Source organism: Ailuropoda melanoleuca, chromosome 20 (genome assembly GCF_002007445.2).
Source record: "Ailuropoda melanoleuca isolate Jingjing chromosome 20, ASM200744v2, whole genome shotgun sequence".
Taxonomy (NCBI): domain Eukaryota; kingdom Metazoa; phylum Chordata; class Mammalia; order Carnivora; family Ursidae; genus Ailuropoda; species Ailuropoda melanoleuca.
The window spans coordinates 3,878,193-3,896,828 of NC_048237.1; the positions used below are offsets into that span (position 1 = coordinate 3,878,193).

The 18,636-nt window shown below is 40.5% G+C and overlaps 1 protein-coding gene across 4 annotated transcripts in view; it reads right to left on the reverse strand.

Annotated features, from left to right (window-relative positions):
- STXBP6 (syntaxin binding protein 6) overlaps nucleotides 1–18,636 on the reverse strand; it is a 259,189-nt gene that overhangs the window by 174,850 nt on the left and 65,703 nt on the right. For all 4 annotated transcript variants that reach the window (XM_034648693.1, XM_034648695.1, XM_034648696.1 and 1 more), the window contains one exon: nucleotides 6,368–6,555. In XM_034648693.1, coding sequence (XP_034504584.1) covers nucleotides 6,368–6,521 — 154 coding nt within the window. In that variant the 5' untranslated portion in view covers nucleotides 6,522–6,555. The remainder of the gene's footprint in view (nucleotides 1–6,367; nucleotides 6,556–18,636) is intronic.

An 18,636-nucleotide genomic window follows, 5' to 3' on the forward strand; every position in this document is an offset into this window, starting at 1 on the left:
AAAAAACTTCCAAAGAGTTCAGAATCCTCAAACTCAGAACCCAAAGGAATCTTTGAACTTGTCAGTTGAATAAAGTGAAGCCCAGAAAAATTCAGAGCTTTACCCATGGCCAATCAACACAAAAGAGACTAAGAAGTATTTTTTGGATAGAATGTAGTACCGAGAATGTATCATTATGTCAAGCTGACCTGGAAGACAACCCAGGGTGGAACTGTAACATAGTGAAGCTTCTCAACCTCAGCTTAAGTATCTTCAGCACTATATTTCCAAATACAGTAAGTTTTACTGCTACTCCTGGGGCTGTGGTCGTAGCACCTAAATCTGGATTTTGAAAAGTTCTCTGGGTGATTCTAAGGGACACCTAGGATTGACAGCCACTGAGATGAAGTGCAGTGTTGCCAGGTTCTAGGCTCCCATCCCACATCGTTACCTTCCATGGGGATCCATTCACATAAATTATTTCACCAAAGACCATTCAGAACTATTTTTTTAAATAAAAAAATTTTTGCTCCTTAAAAATCTAAAATCATTTTCAAAAGATTAAGATTTTGTTTCAACAAAATACGTAAAAGAATGTATTAATCACAAAAATTAAAATTTCTTCATGCTTCTTTTTATGCGGACAATGAGCAGAAGCCAAGGAAAGATTTTTATCCACTTGTGAATGTGAAGGCTAGCATTAGACATTGCATACACTGAGTTAAAACAGGATCAGGAAAATAGATCTTAAGCATGAAATTATGGAATGTTCAGTAGATAACTGGCCTCTAATAATAAACTGATTTTTAGGGGTGCCTGGGTGGCACAGCGGTTAAGCGTCTGCCTTCGGCTCAGGGCGTGATCCCAGTATTATGGGTTCGAGCCCCACATCAGGCTCCTCTGCTATGAGCCTGCTTCTTCCTCTCCCACTCCCCCTGTGTTCCCTCTCTCACGGGCTGTCTCTATCTCTGTCAAATAAATAAATAAAATCTTTAAAAAATAAAAAATAAAAATAAACTGATTTTTAACTTCTTAGCATCTTTCCAGTTTACTTTTATAGACTCAAATATCATGGAGGGGGCAACCAACTGTAGAAATTTTTGTGGTGGGGCTTGCTTTATACTTTGAATGAGCTAACAGTTCTAAGTTTCAAAGTCTAAAGTATAATCAGGTATGTAGTAAGCCATAAATTTAAATAGCATCTTCTATTTAAGCACAGTGAATAGTCTATCTGTACTTGGCACTGTGCCAGATGTTATAAGGCACTTAGAAGAGTCCAACATTTAGATCTGATCGATGCAAACACGGGTTTACATGATACACGCCTGCTCTGTCTGAGGGCTCAAAAAGGCCACCTAGGATAACTTCTCATTTGTATAAAGGAGAGGGTTAGTTTCTGTCCTCCAAACTAGAGGAGGTCAATAAATTCTTATAATCATCCAGCTAGTGACTCTGTAAGAGGTTTTTTTTTTTCATCGATTTTGTGGAATATATTTACATATAATAAAAGATACCCATTTTTAGTGTGCAGTTTGAAGAGCTGTGAAAAATGTATACATGCAAGTAACCACTGCCACAACATGCAGAACACTTACACCACTGCAAAAAATTCCTGCATGCTCCTTCACAGTCAGTCCCCGACCCCAACCCTGTCGACCACTGATGGGCTTTCTGTCACTACAGCTTAAGTTCTGTCCATTCTAGAATTTCATATAAATAGAATTGTACAGCATGCAGTCTTTTTTTTTTCATACAACATAAGGCTTTTGAGTTATGAATTGCTGCGTGCACTGGCAATTCATTCCTTAGGGAACATTTCACTGAAGAGATAGGATATAATGTGTTTATTCATTCACATGTCGATGGACATGTGAGTTCCGATTATTGGTTATTATAAATAGACATCTACCTCTATGTACATGTCTTTATGTGGACATGCTTTTATTTCTCTTGGGTAAATACCTAGGAATAGAGTCTTTGAGTCAGAAGTGCATGTTTAAATTTACAAAGAACGGCCAAACGGTTGACCAAAGCAGTTATACCCTTTTTACATCCCCACCAGCAAAGTGTGAGAGCGCAAACTGCTCCACATGCTTGCTAACGGTTGGTATTGTCAGTCTTTCTAATGTTAGCCATTGCCAAGAAAAACAAGTGGAAACCAGGCTTTAAGAATGCAAATCTACCCAAGCCTGTCAGTACGGAAGTGTCTGCACACCATTTAAGACGCCATTTGGGAAGTCCAGTGAGAAACATTAAAATTCTATCCCAAGTCTCCATGGATGAACTGGAGAGATTATTTCTCTCTTTACACAATCCCAGCTAAATAACCCAAGAAAGATCATCTTATTTCCCCTGCTCCAGCATCTTTCTGGATTCCTCCAGAGGATATGAAATTCTCTCCAAAAATAATAACTCTTAGGATCACAAGCCTTAACCTCGCAGATTTTAAATTCTGCCAGACACTTGGTGGGGGGGTGGAATTTACACACACAAAAATCAGTAAGACACTGGATATATAAAACACCCATGCTTACATGCGTATGTTGACAAGCTTTGAAAGCTGGGATATTCTTCCCTTTAAAAAATTTTTTTTTAACTCCTTCTGCTGTTTGAAAAATGGTTAAATACTATTTGCAGACATTGCCCTTATTTGAGCCAATTTTGCCCGTTCAAAATGGAGAGCTGGTTTTCACCAGGCAAACCGCAAGAGCGGAAGAGCCTGGTCTCCTAGGAAGCTCGGTGGTTCACACTCACAGCAGGAGGGATGCTCCCATTCCAGGGCTTGCTCCCACTTCACAGCCGCCTACGGGAGTTGAGCTACAAAGAGGTCATCCTTAGACCAAATAGGAGAAAAGGAGCAATTCAAAGTCCCGCGCTGTCTTTTCATGAGCCTGCCCTTCCCTCTGCCACGAATGTTCCCGGCACATACACCACCTCTTTCAGAACCCGGGACGCTCTACTTTTCTCACAGCTCTGGCTTCTTCCAGCCAGGCCAAATTCTCCTCACACCTGCTTTCCCATCACTGCGTTTCTTCCTTTTTAGCCTTTTCAGCCTTTTCACAGTTAATAATTGTATTTATTTTAGTGACTAGTTGATAAATGCCTACTGCTCCTTCCCCACCAAACAAAGTAAGCTTCTTGGGTTTTTCTCCCAACTGTATGCCCCATACCTAGAGTGCTCAGCACACAAAAAGTACTTAATAAATATCTGAGTAATTAATTACCTGTGGATTAAAACATTACCTTATCAGAGATGTCACCGATATGCCTTCACGTAAGTTAGAAGTTAAAGAAGGTTGCTCCCTTCTCGATGAGAAGAAAAATCAAACTGCAAAAAACTTGGGGGTCAAAGTTGGCCTGGCCTCCTCCTGCCCCAACTTCCATTAAACCACCTGCTTAAATGTCAGATCTACTTTACCAACCTGGCCTCTCGCAATTCAAATCCATGAAACGGAGAAAGACTATCAGAACAAACTATTTTCCTCCATTAGAATGGAATTCTGAAAAAAGCAATTCTCATAGTTTCAAACTTTAAGCCTAAAGTCAGGGAAATCGGCAAGGGAAATGCAGTTATTGGACGAGTCCAGGTCAAGCTCTCCCGTGGCAGGGAAAATGGCTCTGCTATTTCATTGAGACAGGCAGGCAGAGTCCCTGTTTCACTCTTGCAGACTTCATGATCAGAAATAGGCTGACAGCAGCATATGCCTCACATGCAAACAGAACCGCCGTCTTTTCCAGTTAGAGGTATGTACCAGGCAAAACTCCAGGGACTTCTAGACCATTCCACCTTTTCTTCAACTACCCATCTTCAAGAAATCTCAATGAAACATAGACCAAATAAAAATTAATAAAATTAGAGTGACTATGTGTCACTACTCAGCTCATGTTCAGCTCAACCCAAACACACAAAAAAATTTATTGTAATGCATTCATTATTGGCGCAAGCAAAACTCTGGAATTGAAACGTAAGAATATGAAGATATTTGTAAGACCTGAATCTCATTAACAAAATACTAGAAAGGTAATCAGGAAAGGCTACTTTTTTCTTTCACTTAGTCATTAGATATTAACTGAGGCCCTATTATATGTCAAGCACTCCCCAGCATGCTAAAGGAATGCAAATGTCCTCCAATTATAACTAAATTTTACTAATCTAATCCTTATTTGGAATTCAGAAAGACAGACCAATATTTCAAGGTCAATTCTCCCACACTCATTTAAATAAAAGCTTTCTCCTAACCACTGAAAATACATTCTCTCTAAAAGATTATGTTATCATTTTATTATAAACTAAGATACAGTCTTATCATTATCTTTACGTATTCTTCTTCTTTTCTTTAACCTTTACATATTCTTTCTGGAAAAAACCTATCTACACACTGAAATGAATTCTTAAAAATGATCAGAAACTTTTTTTTTTACACATCTCCAAAGGCAAGAGAAACAAAAGAAAAAATGAACTTGTGGGACTTCATCAAGATAAAAAGCTTCTGCACAGCCAAGGAAACAGTCAAAAAAACTAAGAGGCAGCCCACGGAATGGAGAAGATATTTGCAAATGATGCTACAGAAAAAAGACTGGTATCCAAGATCTACAAAGAACTTCTCAAACTCAATACACGAGAAACAAATAATCAAATCAAAAAATGGGCAGAAGATATGAACAGTTTTCCAATGAAGACATACAAATGGCTAACAGACACATGAAAAAATGTTCAAAATCATTAGCCATCAGGGAAATTCAAATCAAAACCACATTGAGATACCACCTTATGTCAGTTAGAATGGCAAAAATTGACAAGGCAGGAAGCAACAAACATTGGAGAGGATGTGGAGAAAGGGGATCCCTCTTACACTGTTGGTGGGAATGCAAGTTGTATAGCCACTTTGGAAAACAGTGTGGAGGTCCCTTAAAAAGTTAAAAATTGAGCTACCCTATGATCCAGCAATTGCACTACTGGGTATTTACCCCAAGATACAGACGTAGTGAAGAGAAGGGCCATATGCACCCCAATGTTCATAGCAGCATTGTCCATAATAGCTAAATTGTGGAAGGAGCCAAGATGCCCTTCAACAGATGACTGGATTAAGAAGCTGTGGTCCATATATACAATGGAATATTACTCAGCCATCAGAAAGAACGATTACCCAACATTTGCAGCAACACGGATGGGACTGGAGGAGATTATGTTAAGTGAAATAAGTCAAGCAGAGAAAGACAATTGTATGTTTTCACTCATTTGTGGAACATAAGAAATAGCAGGGAGATCAGTAGGAGAAGGAAGGGAAGAATGAAGGGGGGGTAAATAGAAGGGGGAATGAACCACGAGAGACTATGGACTCTGGGAAACAAACTGAGGGCTTCAGAGGGTAGGTGAGTGGGGGACTGGGATAGGCTGGTGACGGGTATTAAGGAGGGCACATATTGCACGGTGCACTGGGTGTTATACACAAATAATGAATCATGGAACACTATATCAAAAACTAAGGATATACTGTATGGTGACTAACATAACATAATAAAAAATTATTAAAAAAAAGAAACTTATTTTTTTTTTAAATCTAAAAACGTGTCCAAAACTAAAGTTTTATTTCCAAGCCACAACTGAAGGAAGGAAGAAAAGATGAATTAAGGTAAGCTTAATTCTTCCATTGCCCAGTTACAAGAACTATCATCAGATCTGTTACAAATGCCCCAGGTATTCAGATTAGTATCACCACAACTCCATGGAAAACTTATCCAAATTTTATCTCCAAAACTTGGTATGAAGCCACAGTAAATCCCACACATTTACAATCACAAGCAGAAAGAGGAAAAAATAATCCAACAAAATTCTAAGCTTAATAGAACAGATGCCTCTTCCTGACAAGGAACAGCTGTCAGGCAAAGCAATGATTTGGGAGCTGTCTCTACAGTCTCGTTTTCCATAAGGTGTCGATATTTATCTTGAGACAAACTATTACTGATTACTGGCAACTGTTAAGAAAAAGAAAGCCAATGAAACTCAGGCTGTTAGTAATGACAATTACCCAAAGACCAGGAATTAGCCTAAGACAAAAAATCCTAGAGGAGAACGCACTTTCTGTCAACGCCTTCGTGAAGGAAAGTATGGATGAACAAATGTGTCTGTCAAACCCTAAGCAGAAGCAACCAATGAACTGGAAAATACACTTAGAATTGAACTTCGTTAACCTTTCCCATGCAAAGCAACCTCCAAAGCAGAGGTGCCACTAGTAAATAAGGACCAGAGAAGACAACAGAGAAACAGGAAACGGGAGTGGGAGAGTGGATGTGTACAAAAGCTGGGTATATGACCCTCTTGGGCACCTGAGAATTGTATGTTTCAAATGAAGCTGTTTTAATAGTATCAATGTCTGGTTTTCATTACCTGACAGGCAGATATACGTTAAATATTCTCCTTGACCCCCGGTTGCCAAGAAAGGAATCTTTTTCTTTGTCCTCCTCTTAACTTGGACAGCTCCCAGCATCCTTTCATCAAGAGGTGCAAAAATTTCTTTGCTGATGGCAGACTTGGCACTCATTGTAGAAAACTGAGGAGGGCACACAGCGAGTTTCCTAAAGAAGAAAAAGAAAAGGCAAGTTGAATTGACAATATGGTGAGGTTCCTGTAACAGTAAATGGCAAGTTGATTTGCAGGTGAAGTAATGTTCAATTTGTCGTTTAAAATCTCTCCCTTACTTGAAATGCACTGCAGAATCATTAGAAGCAATGTCTTCCCACTTGTATTAACTATGAAAAATACAAACAAGAAGGGAATACTGATGTACTCGCTGAAAATGTCAAATACAGTGTGAGATAAACAGCACGAAATGTTACCGGGAACGTTCGTCAATCTCTACCCCAGTTGCACCTAAGGGTAACTGGCGAGCAGTACCCACCCCCATTCCTATTCCGTAAGAAACATGATTTCACATTTCCAGTTGAGAAGACTTTCTACTACCCAACAATCCTTAGAGTCACAAAGTTCCTTATGCTCCTTCAAAATCTCCTTTAACTCTAATGTAAATCCATTTCCCTAATTCTATTCACAGTGGAAATAATTATATCATCTTCTACATAATAACCCTACATGCAAGAGAAGACCATTAATTTCATCACCCATTAGCTGCTCTGGATCACGCTAAATAATTATTCCTTATTTATTAGCCTCTTTCAGTGGGTCCTATTTCCCAGCACTCCTCTGTATATAGTTGCCATGTTCTGGACCCTTGACAAATTCTCCACATTTCTCTTCAGCCAGAGTGGACACAGAATTCTTAAAAAAAAAAAAAAAAGTATCTGACTAATGCTAAGTATTTTGGAAATGCTACCCAGCAGTTCCCACATGTTATGCTCCTGTGGGTAACTGGCAATGTGTGCCCAATAATTAAGAAGATAAAGCAGTGTGTTGCTGACTCACAATGAGTCCCTCCTCTCCCCACCACCAAACTCACATATATACAGTCCCCATGTTATATTTAGTTTTCCAGAAGTTATACCTCCCTAATGGTCTTAATTCTGCTTGTTTGTGTCTATTATATTCAAGATCAGTCTGAATTTTAACCCTTTCATCCAAAAACCCGACAGCAACTTGAGTAAAGGTTTTCTATCCCATCATCCTAGTCACAGTCTGTGTCTTAATCGGTAACCAACGTTTGTTTAGCTAACCAATCAGAACTTAGAGGTGCAGACAGGGCCTGTGGGTTGGCCACATGGGTCGTACAGAATACTCAGAGAGCCTGTAAATGGATTAAGAGCACAGCTATACATGGTGACAGCAGCTCAAAGTGATGGCCAGCCTGCTATAAAATTGAGCCAAGTGGCAAACACCTACTATGCGCCATTTCTAGGCTCAGTATTAGAGATGCAAGAAATATTTAGGGCATGGTCCCTGTTCTCCAGGAGTTGACTGCTGACTACATCAAAGGTTTTGCTTTATAGGGAAAAGCAGAGAATCATCCTTCCCAATGCAAGATTCACAAACGATACCAACATAGCTATCCATCAGCAACTTTGTCGTAGGAAAGACATATATTTAAAAGGAGCATTCCTCTGGCTAAAAAAAAAATTTCTCCTAGTTTCGATTCTGTAACAGAACAGGTTTTCTGAGTGGCACCAAGAATAAAGAATACAAAGTGTTGCTTTTTATTATATCCACCAATATCTCCGTGACATATTATAGAGTTCTATACCCAGATTTATTTGCGCTCTGATCATGACATTTTATCATCACCACCAGGTTCTTCATACTGGCTGAGAACACTATGACAACCGTGTAGGGGGCCTGGGGTCAGTGTGCTGACCACCAAATGATACCCCGCGATTTCGCAGAAGTTAGCAAACAGAATCCACCCCCCCACCACCACCACCATCATTTACCCGGTGACTTTCCTAGGCAGGGTGTTATAATTTACAGGGACATTTTTAAAAAGAGAGAGAAACAAGGCCTCTTACTTTTCACCCTTTGGGGACATGTGAGAAAGCAAGCCAGCGGGAGCACAGCAGCTTCCAACATTCTATAAGCAATGCAGAAAACACGTCATATCCCAAAACTCACCAGGCATTCTCTGACCAGTGCCTTTCCAACTGTGGTATGGCTTTTGCTTCCTATCCTGGGTTCACATTTTTCTAAAATTGTGGTTAAAAGTAATAAAAAGCTATCATTTGATTGTGATTGTGTACAATTTGCCAGAAAAAAAAAAGGAGCATGCATGTTTTACCAAACTCTTAGAAAATTCTGTTCTTCCTTTGAGAAACTGTTAAGAAATGGAAAAGACATTTTACTATTTTTGTTTTTAAGAGTTATTTGTTTAGAGAGAGAGTGTACACATGTGTGCGTGTGTGAGTGTGTAGGGAGGGGGCAGAAAGAGAGGGAGAGAGAATCTCAAGTAGATTCTTCAGTGAGCATGGAGCCTGACAGGGGGCTCAATCTCAGGACCCTGAGATCACAACCTGAGCCAAAACCAAGAGTTGGATGCTTAACCGACTGGACCACCCAGTCGTCCTGCCCCCCCTCCCCCCGCTTTTTAATATACTGATATTTAATCACTAAGCACAATAACAAACAAAGCATGACAAAAAACAGGAAAGATAAAACCAGTAACTTCACTGAGCACAGGTTTTGGAATCAAAACAAACTGCATTCAAATTCCAGCTCCAATACTGAAGACCTACATATGACTGGGTAAATCTCTTAAAATTCCAGATCCTTAGTTTACTAACTGCAACTTGGAGAGATCTTCACCACCTCACGGAACTATTGAAAGAATTAAATGGAACAGTGTATGCAAATCTTTTATTCTAGTGCATGAATCATAATAAACTCTTAAAAATGGAAAATTTTAATTAATTCTCCTACTATAGTATGAAAAATAAAAGACCCTCTGAGCTTATAGAAACTGAGTAAATGTAGCCATCCATACCAGAAGGGATTTGTAAAAGAGAAACTCAACTTTACCAAAGCTTTTTCCTCATTCATGGTATGAAACTCTCTAAATATGGATACACGGTCTATTTTATGAAAGGCTCTGTATTGTTTTCAGGATGAGGAATTTATAGACTTCACCCTCAGGAAACTCACTACTAGGAGATTGCTAGATGCATTCTATGAGAAATTGTCAAAAGTTTTTGTCCAGGACAATGATATTGGCAGCCCTACCCAACTGCATGCATGTGTGTATGCTTTTAACACCATCCTGGGAATAAGAATGTACAGTGGAATTTGTGTTTTAAACAATTCTCTAACTGGTTCTCATGCAGCCATCCTGACACCTAATTTAAAGCCAAAGGCCTAACGAGGAACTATGGGATGGAAAGGAATGTATTCTTAGGAAGAATATAGGAAGAGATGTACAGAATTTTCTCTCTAGATTCAAGCAAGTGGCTTTATTCGGTCTTACCTCTTGTTGGTAAACCAATGTCCAGCCCAAGGCTGGGACCCCCACTGTAAGAAAACAAGATGAATACAGCATCAAAGGTATGCCAATGACCATAGGTACTCTAATCCACATTGTGCTGAAGGTAGGAGGACATGCCACCCCCAAATAGGCCACCCCAACAATATGCCACGTCAATATTTTGAATATCTTGAACTGAAGAAATCTGAAAAACAGCAAATGCGAACAGAGGCTTTGTCTGAGCTCCCCTCATCTGCTTTAAGACAGATCCTCTAAAAGGAACTCAGTAAGTCTCCTTTCCAAGAGTTTCATCAACCAGAGAAGATGGACGCTTGTCACAGAAGAGGAGACTAGAAGAGGGCATCACACCCAGGACAGATTTTCTCACAAATTATCATATTCCCCATTTGTTCTTCTAAGGGTGCCCTCAATCTTTCCTAAAAATCATTCACTCTCCCCTAAGAGGCCTACATCCCTGCTCCCCTTTCCCTATTGGGATGGTATTTAATCCTGAATTCCAGGGATTTTCAGAGAGTTACTCATTCTTCCCTGGGTATCTCCCATGCATCCATGAGGTATATGTGCTAATAAACTTCTGTTTTTATTACTTTGTCTTTTATTATGAGGGTCTCCACTAAGAATTCAGAAGAGTAGAAGGAAAATTAGTTTTCCTTCCCTACAACCCCATGAAGTTTTTTCTCTTCCTGGTCTACAGCTTCTATAGGCTATAATTATAAAGTTTCTTCATCCAAGAAACCAACCTACAATATGATTTGCAAGTCAAAGCAGTTGGCTGCCTTAAGTGGTAATTGTAGAAACTAATCTCTGTTAGTTTAATCTTTCCCAGGGCTTTTTTATCTATCTTCTTCTTGCTGTAAGCCACCTAATCCATATCCACTTTTGTTAGTATGTGACTACTGTAATGGGGCCCTCCACCCCCACAAGTAAACGGGGAATGAGATTAACCTTCAGAGAAGGAGCTGTAAGCTCCTATGACCTCAGGATTCAGCAGATGAAGTACATAAGTAAAGGGTACAGATGAAAGATGTTCCACACTCCAACACTAACATCTTTGGTTTCCAGGAGTGGAACAGACACTTGGCCTCTGTGGTCAGGAGATAAGGAAGTGCTAGGGACTCCAGCAATTAAAACCTGTCGATGCCCTCACTCATAGTTGCCTTTTGTAGCTATCGTGTAGACTGGGGTCTAGCCTACAGGCTTCAAATATTTCTCACCTGAGAAGGACGAGCCCCTTTGGTGAAATATAGTCATCTATTTAGCTTAGTGTTATCAAGGCAAACTGATTCCTCTAACCTCAGGAACGTCCCTGTCTGGGTGCCATGTTTAGCGTGCAATCACATTTTTGGCACTGGCTGTGCCAATACAAGCTTCCAATCACATTTTTGGCACTGGCTGTGCCAATACAAGCATTCTGTACTGGACAGCAGTTATGTTCCCATTAGCAAAGAGTAACCGAAATCCCCGGTTTTAGACATCACGTTCTTTAACCAGTGAATACGACTTGACCCTGAGGTGAATGCACTCAAAGCAAGCTGATACCAAGTTTCAGGATTCTCCAAGTTAAGAGTGAAAGTGATGTCAGTGTGGGAGATTTTGAGGGTGAATCAGCTGGTTTTCTCTAGTGCATAGGAACTCTGGTGAGGTGACCTCAAATACTCAGAAATGAGAGAACTAAGGTTATCCTATAAGGAGTTCTCCGCACTGCCATTTTGTGTTTGAAATGCTACACATACAACTTCAATCTGACGACACTTAATCATGCATCCAGCTCCCACTACCTTCCTGGCTTTAAATCCACTTACCTAACTGCCAATGGAGCATTTCCACTGGGAGTTAACCTAGACTCTGCATTTTCCTTCAAACCCTCCAACTACACCCCCGCCCCCGATAATAAGTAACCAATCACCAAGTCCTGTGGAAGTGATGTAATCCATGTAAATTGGACTCCACTAGTTCCCTCTCATTCTCACATCCTCTGGTTAGGGTTCTCATTATCCCTAGCTTGAACGATTCTGATGCCTCCTAAAAGAGCCCCAGCATTGCTCCCATCTTGCTCACAAACGTCCCTCGACACTGCCCAGTATAATATTCTAAAGGATAAATACGATTCATACTTAATTGTATTTGTTTCTTCTCCATGCCTCAGGTCTTGACAGAGAAACACAATACCTTGACAAAAAATGGGTCAACGTTGTAAGTACTGAAACCAAAGTAGAGAAATGTTAAGTTGCTTTCTGTAAACTCCACAGTATATCAACACTAAATGTTATAAATCAGATGTTATTAAGCAATCATTAAACCTAAAAATAATCTTAAAAAGTTCATTTTGCTCCAAAATCCAGAAGTTGGTAGTTAGAAAACACGCAATGTGTTATGCAGTGAAAATCTATTTTTATGGTTTCATATATTAAGGCCAAATGAGATAACTGGAGGTCAAGTTAGCCCCTTTATAAAAGTTTACTCAGGTTAAGAGTTACTGATTCTAAATATGCAAAATTTCTACTTAGACAACTTCTTGAACTAGAACATCTTGAGGTAGTTCTCAAGATGAAAATTTCAGTTGCTGTACGGCATGCAAACGTGCAGAAAATTTAAATAAATCAGATAAAAATTTCAGTCCACCAGCCAATTGTTCCATGTAGTTCAATTACTACTCTAAACTAAAAATTTCTATTGGTGGAATCTAAAGAGGGAGTCTGAAATACCACTAAAATAGAGAACTTTAATCTGGTGATAACATTCAAAGTGGGAAATTGCAATCACTGTAAGTCCATCACTCTTTGTTCTTCATGATAGAAACAAGGTCTGTGGAATGGGCTGTGTGGAGTGAAACCAGATAGGAATGCTGGACCAAGAACTTGGCTTTTGAAGTCTTATAAAGATCGGAGCTAAATCAGTAAGTCATACCAGAAAAAACCCCCAAACGACAACAAAAAGAACCCCCAAACCCCACAGAAACAAAAAACCAAAAACCACAAATACCTCTAAAAGTATCCTGGAAGGAGCCGGAAACTTCCAAACAGGGAAAATGATGTGAACAAAAGTTAAAAATATTCTCTATTCTGCTAGAAAAATACTTGTAGATAGACATAGAAATACCATAAAGGACAAATTCTGAACAAAGGCCGTACATCAAAATCTGAAGTGCCCAGGACCTGCTTACAGAGGGATCTGGGGGGCAAGGGCCTGGACTTGTTTTCTTGATGATCTCCTTATTTATTCTGCTATATCACCAGTGCAGAACCACTGTCTTTGGGGTTTTCCTTCTGTATTTAACGAATTATTTATAAAACAAGACTCCATAAACATTTTTTGAGAGTACATGGTGGATACTCTCTAAAGCCCTAGTAATGAGTCACTGAGGTTTGCACAGCATTGCATGATTTATAAAACACTTCCACGCTCAATTCCAAGTGTGGAATCAAGATAGCCGCTAAACGTATCTCCCAAAGTTTGCTTTAAGGTTGTAAATTAGGATTTTTAGGCATATGTTTTTATGAATGGTAAACTATGCTATTTTTAAGCTACCCATATTGGTCCAGGGATTATGAGGAAGCTATAATTTCTCTCACAGAATTAATATTTGAATTAGAACTCCTCGAACCAGCAACTCTACTACTAGGGAAAATGATGTGAGCCTGTATGCCTGTGTGTATTATAAATGCATGCTTACCTCGGATTCATTTTTAAGAGCAAAACATGATAAAAAATCTAAATATCCATTAATAGCCAATCTGCACTGGTTAAACACAGTATACCCACCACCTAACAGAATATTATATAGTCTTCAAAATTCATGGCATATATCTGAGAAAAATGACCATAACATAATAGAGTAAAAACACGTTAAGTTACAAAACAGAAAATGAGCTCATGAATTATAGGTGTGTATTTATATGCATAAAGAAATGTCTAGAAAATAGCTTGCCAAAATGGTAATATGAACATCTCTGGATTTTGAAACCAGAAAATATTCAGAAATTAATTCTGCAGGGCAGAATTCTTATTCCACCATAATCTGACTAGAGTGCTCCTTTAAACATTTTGTTTTTGAGGTACACGCTTTCTCCTCAAATTGGAAGACATATCAAAATATATTTTATTGAGATCTAATTATTGGTCTGTCTTTTCAGCTCCAGTTCAGACACGGTGCCAGGAATCCCAAAGGTAAAACTGGGTAAATTCCCACACTTCCAAAGAGCTGTGAGGAAAAGGAGCAAATGCTGTGAACATTGACAAGGCCCGGAAGGCACTTCGGTGAGAAGAAAATGGCCCCTTTCCTCTGGGTCAGTGCAGCTCCATGCCGGGGCCCATGGCCTGGTGAACAGAATACCAGCCACGTGTTGGTTTGCACTTGCTCCCTTGCTTACACATCTTTGCAGCAGCGCAAAAACAGCACAACCACACACAGCAGCCGTGGTTGTGACTTACTTATACTTTTTAAGTGCATGAAACCTTTAAAAACCCTAAAATATAGTATAACTCCTTAAGGCAAGGAAAGAAGGAGCCTTTTCCCCCACCATCAGGCTACCGAATACTATAAGACTTGGTTGGCTTTCTTTTCCTGTATATACTAACCCTTCTGGTGTAGGAGACATCATGTTCACAGGATCCTCTGAAGCCAGTGACTCACGTCTGCTTCAGTTATAAATCTGGACTATTTTCATCTCCTCTTTCCGTGTTTATATGTTCAGTAAGCACATTATTCTTGCTGGTTTAATAATCAAAGAACTAACCCCGTTCTACACCCAGACCCCAAGACCTGTGTTTACACAAGTTTATTTATATTGTGGGTGGACTTGTTAACCTTCTTGTCAATCATCATATCCCAACCTTAACAAATAATAAGGTAAAAAAAAACCCACCACCACCACCATCACCACCACCACCAACAACGCTGCCAGAAACATGCCATTTGGAGGATTTTTCGAGGTGATGTGAAGAGTTCACGAGTATCACCCACTCTGAAGGATTCAGTCTATGTTAGAACCACAACATTCACAAGTTTAAATTCCAAGGGCTGGTTTAAATTGGTTCTTCAGTCTCTATATACTGACGCTACAGTAACGGGTAGAAATAAAGCACCAGGGAAGGGCAGGCTGGGGTGCACTCACTGGATTATGACAGGGTTGTCAATCCACAACGTGAGCAGGCCTTAAAAACGAATTTAATCGTATCAAAGAAAGAACAAAGGGTTGTGAGAGAAAACAAACAAAAGGAGCTCAAATTGTCCGCGTGTCTCGATTTTTGAGCATTCATCACCATGGTGTCCAACAGCTAGTTGGCAGACTAAGAAAACAATCCACCGGCCTGGAGGGCAGTGTTTATAGCAGACCACATTGGCAATTGACAAATCTATTCCAACCAAATAGGGACAAAGCCACATGAGGATAGACAACGTGAAAATAAACAATTTTAATCCTGTGCTACGTTCTGGACTGCTTGCTAGATCAGTATGTTTCTTTTACTTGCACTGAAGAGAGAAGAGCGAAGCAAACACTAAACCCATCCATGAAAGAAAGTGGAAGATGTTAAAAGGGACAGCAGGCCCCAAACAGAGTCACTTGTGCTAAACCCCAACTTCAGCAAGCCAAGATTTAATACCTAACCTAACTGCTGTCTCGATCCCCCAGGAAGGTAACCTTAACCAGTCAACCAGGAATTACCTGGTCAGCAGCACCCGTGGCCCTTACAATCCCCTCAGGACAATCTGCCTGAAACAATGCATTCTTTGCTCAGGATTTCCTCTTTAGCCTTCTTTCTGTCTTTAAAAGCCTTTTCCCTTCGATAGCTTGGTGGAGTTACTTTTTTTTTTTATAGATAATTTATGTATTTGAGAGACAGAGAGCATGAGGAGGGGGGAGTGGTGGAGGGGCAAAGGGAGAGAATCCTGACGCAGACTCCCCGCTGAGCAAGGAGCCATACCTGGGGCTGGGGGGCGGTGTCAATCCCAGGACCCTGAGCTCAGGACCTGGCCGCTCAAATCAAGAGCTGGCCACTCAACTAACCGAGCCACCCAGGCGGCCACTTTCGTGGAGCCANTACTTTTTTTTTTTATAGATAATTTATGTATTTGAGAGACAAAGAGAGACAGAGAGCATGAGGAGGCGGGAGTGGTGGAGGGGCAAAGGGAGAGAATCCTGAAGCAGACTCCCCGCTGAGCAAGGAGCCACACCTGGGGCTGGGGGGCGGTGTCAATCCCAGGACCCTGAGCTCAGGGCCTGGCCGCTCAAATCAAGAGCTGGCCACTCAACTAACCGAGCCACCCAGGCGGCCACTTTCGTGGAGCCTCTATCTATCTATCTATCTATCTATCTATCTATCTATCTATCTATCTATCTATCATCTATCTATCTATCTATCTATCATCTATCTATCTTTATTATATTATGTTAGTCACCATACAGTACATTCCTAGTTTCCGATGTAAAGTTCCACGATTCATTACTTGCGTCTAATACCCAGTGCACCACGCAATACGTGGCCTCCTTAATTCTATTGCTTGATGGGATGCCGCCTAATTCGTGATCACTTAATAAAGCCAACTGCGTCTTTAAATTCACTCAGCGGAAATCGTGTCATTTAACAATGACTTAGGTAGTAGTTCCGGTGCTTTCCTCTTACAGGAGGGGCTTGATCCACACAGAAGTTTATAAGGAAGTTTTGGATTAGGGAAAAAAAAAAAAGACCAAACAGATCAACCATTAAAAACAAAGAAGCAAATGAATAAACTCTTCAGCAAACACAAGATGAGTCTTTTCTATCAGGTATTTGTTGACTCAAATCTCGGGTAAATTATACATTCTCTTGATTCGGCTATTTCTATTTTAGGATAGACCTGAAATAAAACACTAAAAAGATAACAAGCCTTTTTTAAAAAGACCCTCCATTTTCTAAGTGGCCTCTAAAACCCTATAGTTGAAACAAGTTTATATATTTTCTGCAAATCAGAGGAATGCTTCTCAAAATACTCTCTAAATCTAACATCAGTTTTAAAACGGTACTTCCGACTTGAATCCCGGATGTGGAGAATATCGTCACTTTAGAATTTCTTGAGAGAGCGTCCGCAAGTTTTCTGTAATTGATATTTTATCGGTGTTACACTCTGACACGAAGTCCTTCACAGTAGCGGGGGACAGAAGAAATGCAGCACATCCGTACCCACTGTACGGGTGTTTATCATGTCAATTTAAAAGGTAAGGCACTCTGCCCTTCAATGTCTCAACTTCACACAGAAGATTTTCAAGAAGGTCATCAAACTCCTCCAACTCACGAGGACCTGCTAAGGACTGTAATTTTAACTTTAATTGGTCTTCCGGATGGTCAACTTCATGGCCACGTGCCTGTGCAGTATAATGTGACCGGTGCTGGAAAGATTCCCACTCAACCTCCAAAAGCTTTCCCCATCAGCTGCCTCAAATTCTGACATGAGATGCAAACACTTAGATATGGGACTTTGGTATTTGAAAATCGTCACTAATATGTTTGTAGTGGGGGTGGAGGACCAGATTGCATTTTACGAAAGAGGAAACAAGGCTCAGAGGAGTTAAGTAACTTGCTCCAATTCACACGGCTTTAAAAGGGCAGGGTAGGGACTTGAACCTTGGAAGTGTTGATTCCAGGAGTCTTTGCTCTGCCTCACTATCTCATTGCAGAAAGGGGAAAGGTCGGGAAAAGTGAGGCAGAGATGCATTCCAGGTAAATCAAAATAAATTCATCTCCTTCACAGTTTACCTCTGATCAGCCCTGCTTTCTGGTGGACAAAATACTGTTATCATCTCTGCCCAGCCCTTACAAAGATAATGAATCAGGCTGTAGTTTGAAGTCATTCTTTCTGGCTATCTGTTCATCTCGGTTATGCATGTCATGCTGTGGAGTTGGCAGAGAAGGTCACGTAGTCTAGTTAGAATGGAGCTTGTTTTGATCCCACAAATAAAAACCTGGGGAGTTGGTAACAGGGCAGCAGGGAGTCTACAGTAGGTCTGTCTCCGTAAACAGGACAATGCCCACCAAAGTCTCATCCCGGCTGCTCACCGCCCCCCTTCGGAGACCAGCAGTGTACAACAGGAGTCCACTCCTGGGAGGGTCTTGGATGGCTGCCACCAGGCAGTTTTATGAACCTTGTAGGCTATTTCCCAAACCGGAAAAGGTTTAATTATGAAAGGCACATATTTCAAAGGTTTCTGCTGGTTCTCAAGGGAAACTCCTCTTTCCACTTCCTTTGCTGTATTACCCCCCTCTGGCATCTCAGAAGCACGACTTGGACCCTCCTTGTTGTCTCCTTCCTCACACTCTCTCTGTGCCTTCTGTCTTTTGTGCCCAGTGCTTTGAGAAACCGGAGTTGCTTCCCTAGCAGCAATGCCCTGGCCTTCACAAAATTAAAAGGCTGTCAAGGGGAATTCCATCCATTTGACCTTATTGAGAAGGATCTCAGCAAGACCTCCCAAACGAGCTAACCAACAACGATTCCTTGACACCTTTTTGGGCCTCACCCACCAGCAGCTTCTACCTTGGTTGAGAGGCATGGCAAGCTAGTACGCTGGCATTCTTAAGCTTAAAAAATTCCATAGCTGAAATGATCTTAGTGATGGTCCAGCATACCAATTCTCTCTCTTAAATCATAAGAAAGCTGAAGTCCAGAGGGAAATTCCCAAATCATAGCAAGGCCACCACTAGGGCTGGCCATTGGCTACAATGCTCTTTCAAGCAAAGTTATTACAGCCACCCAAGTTTGTGGAAG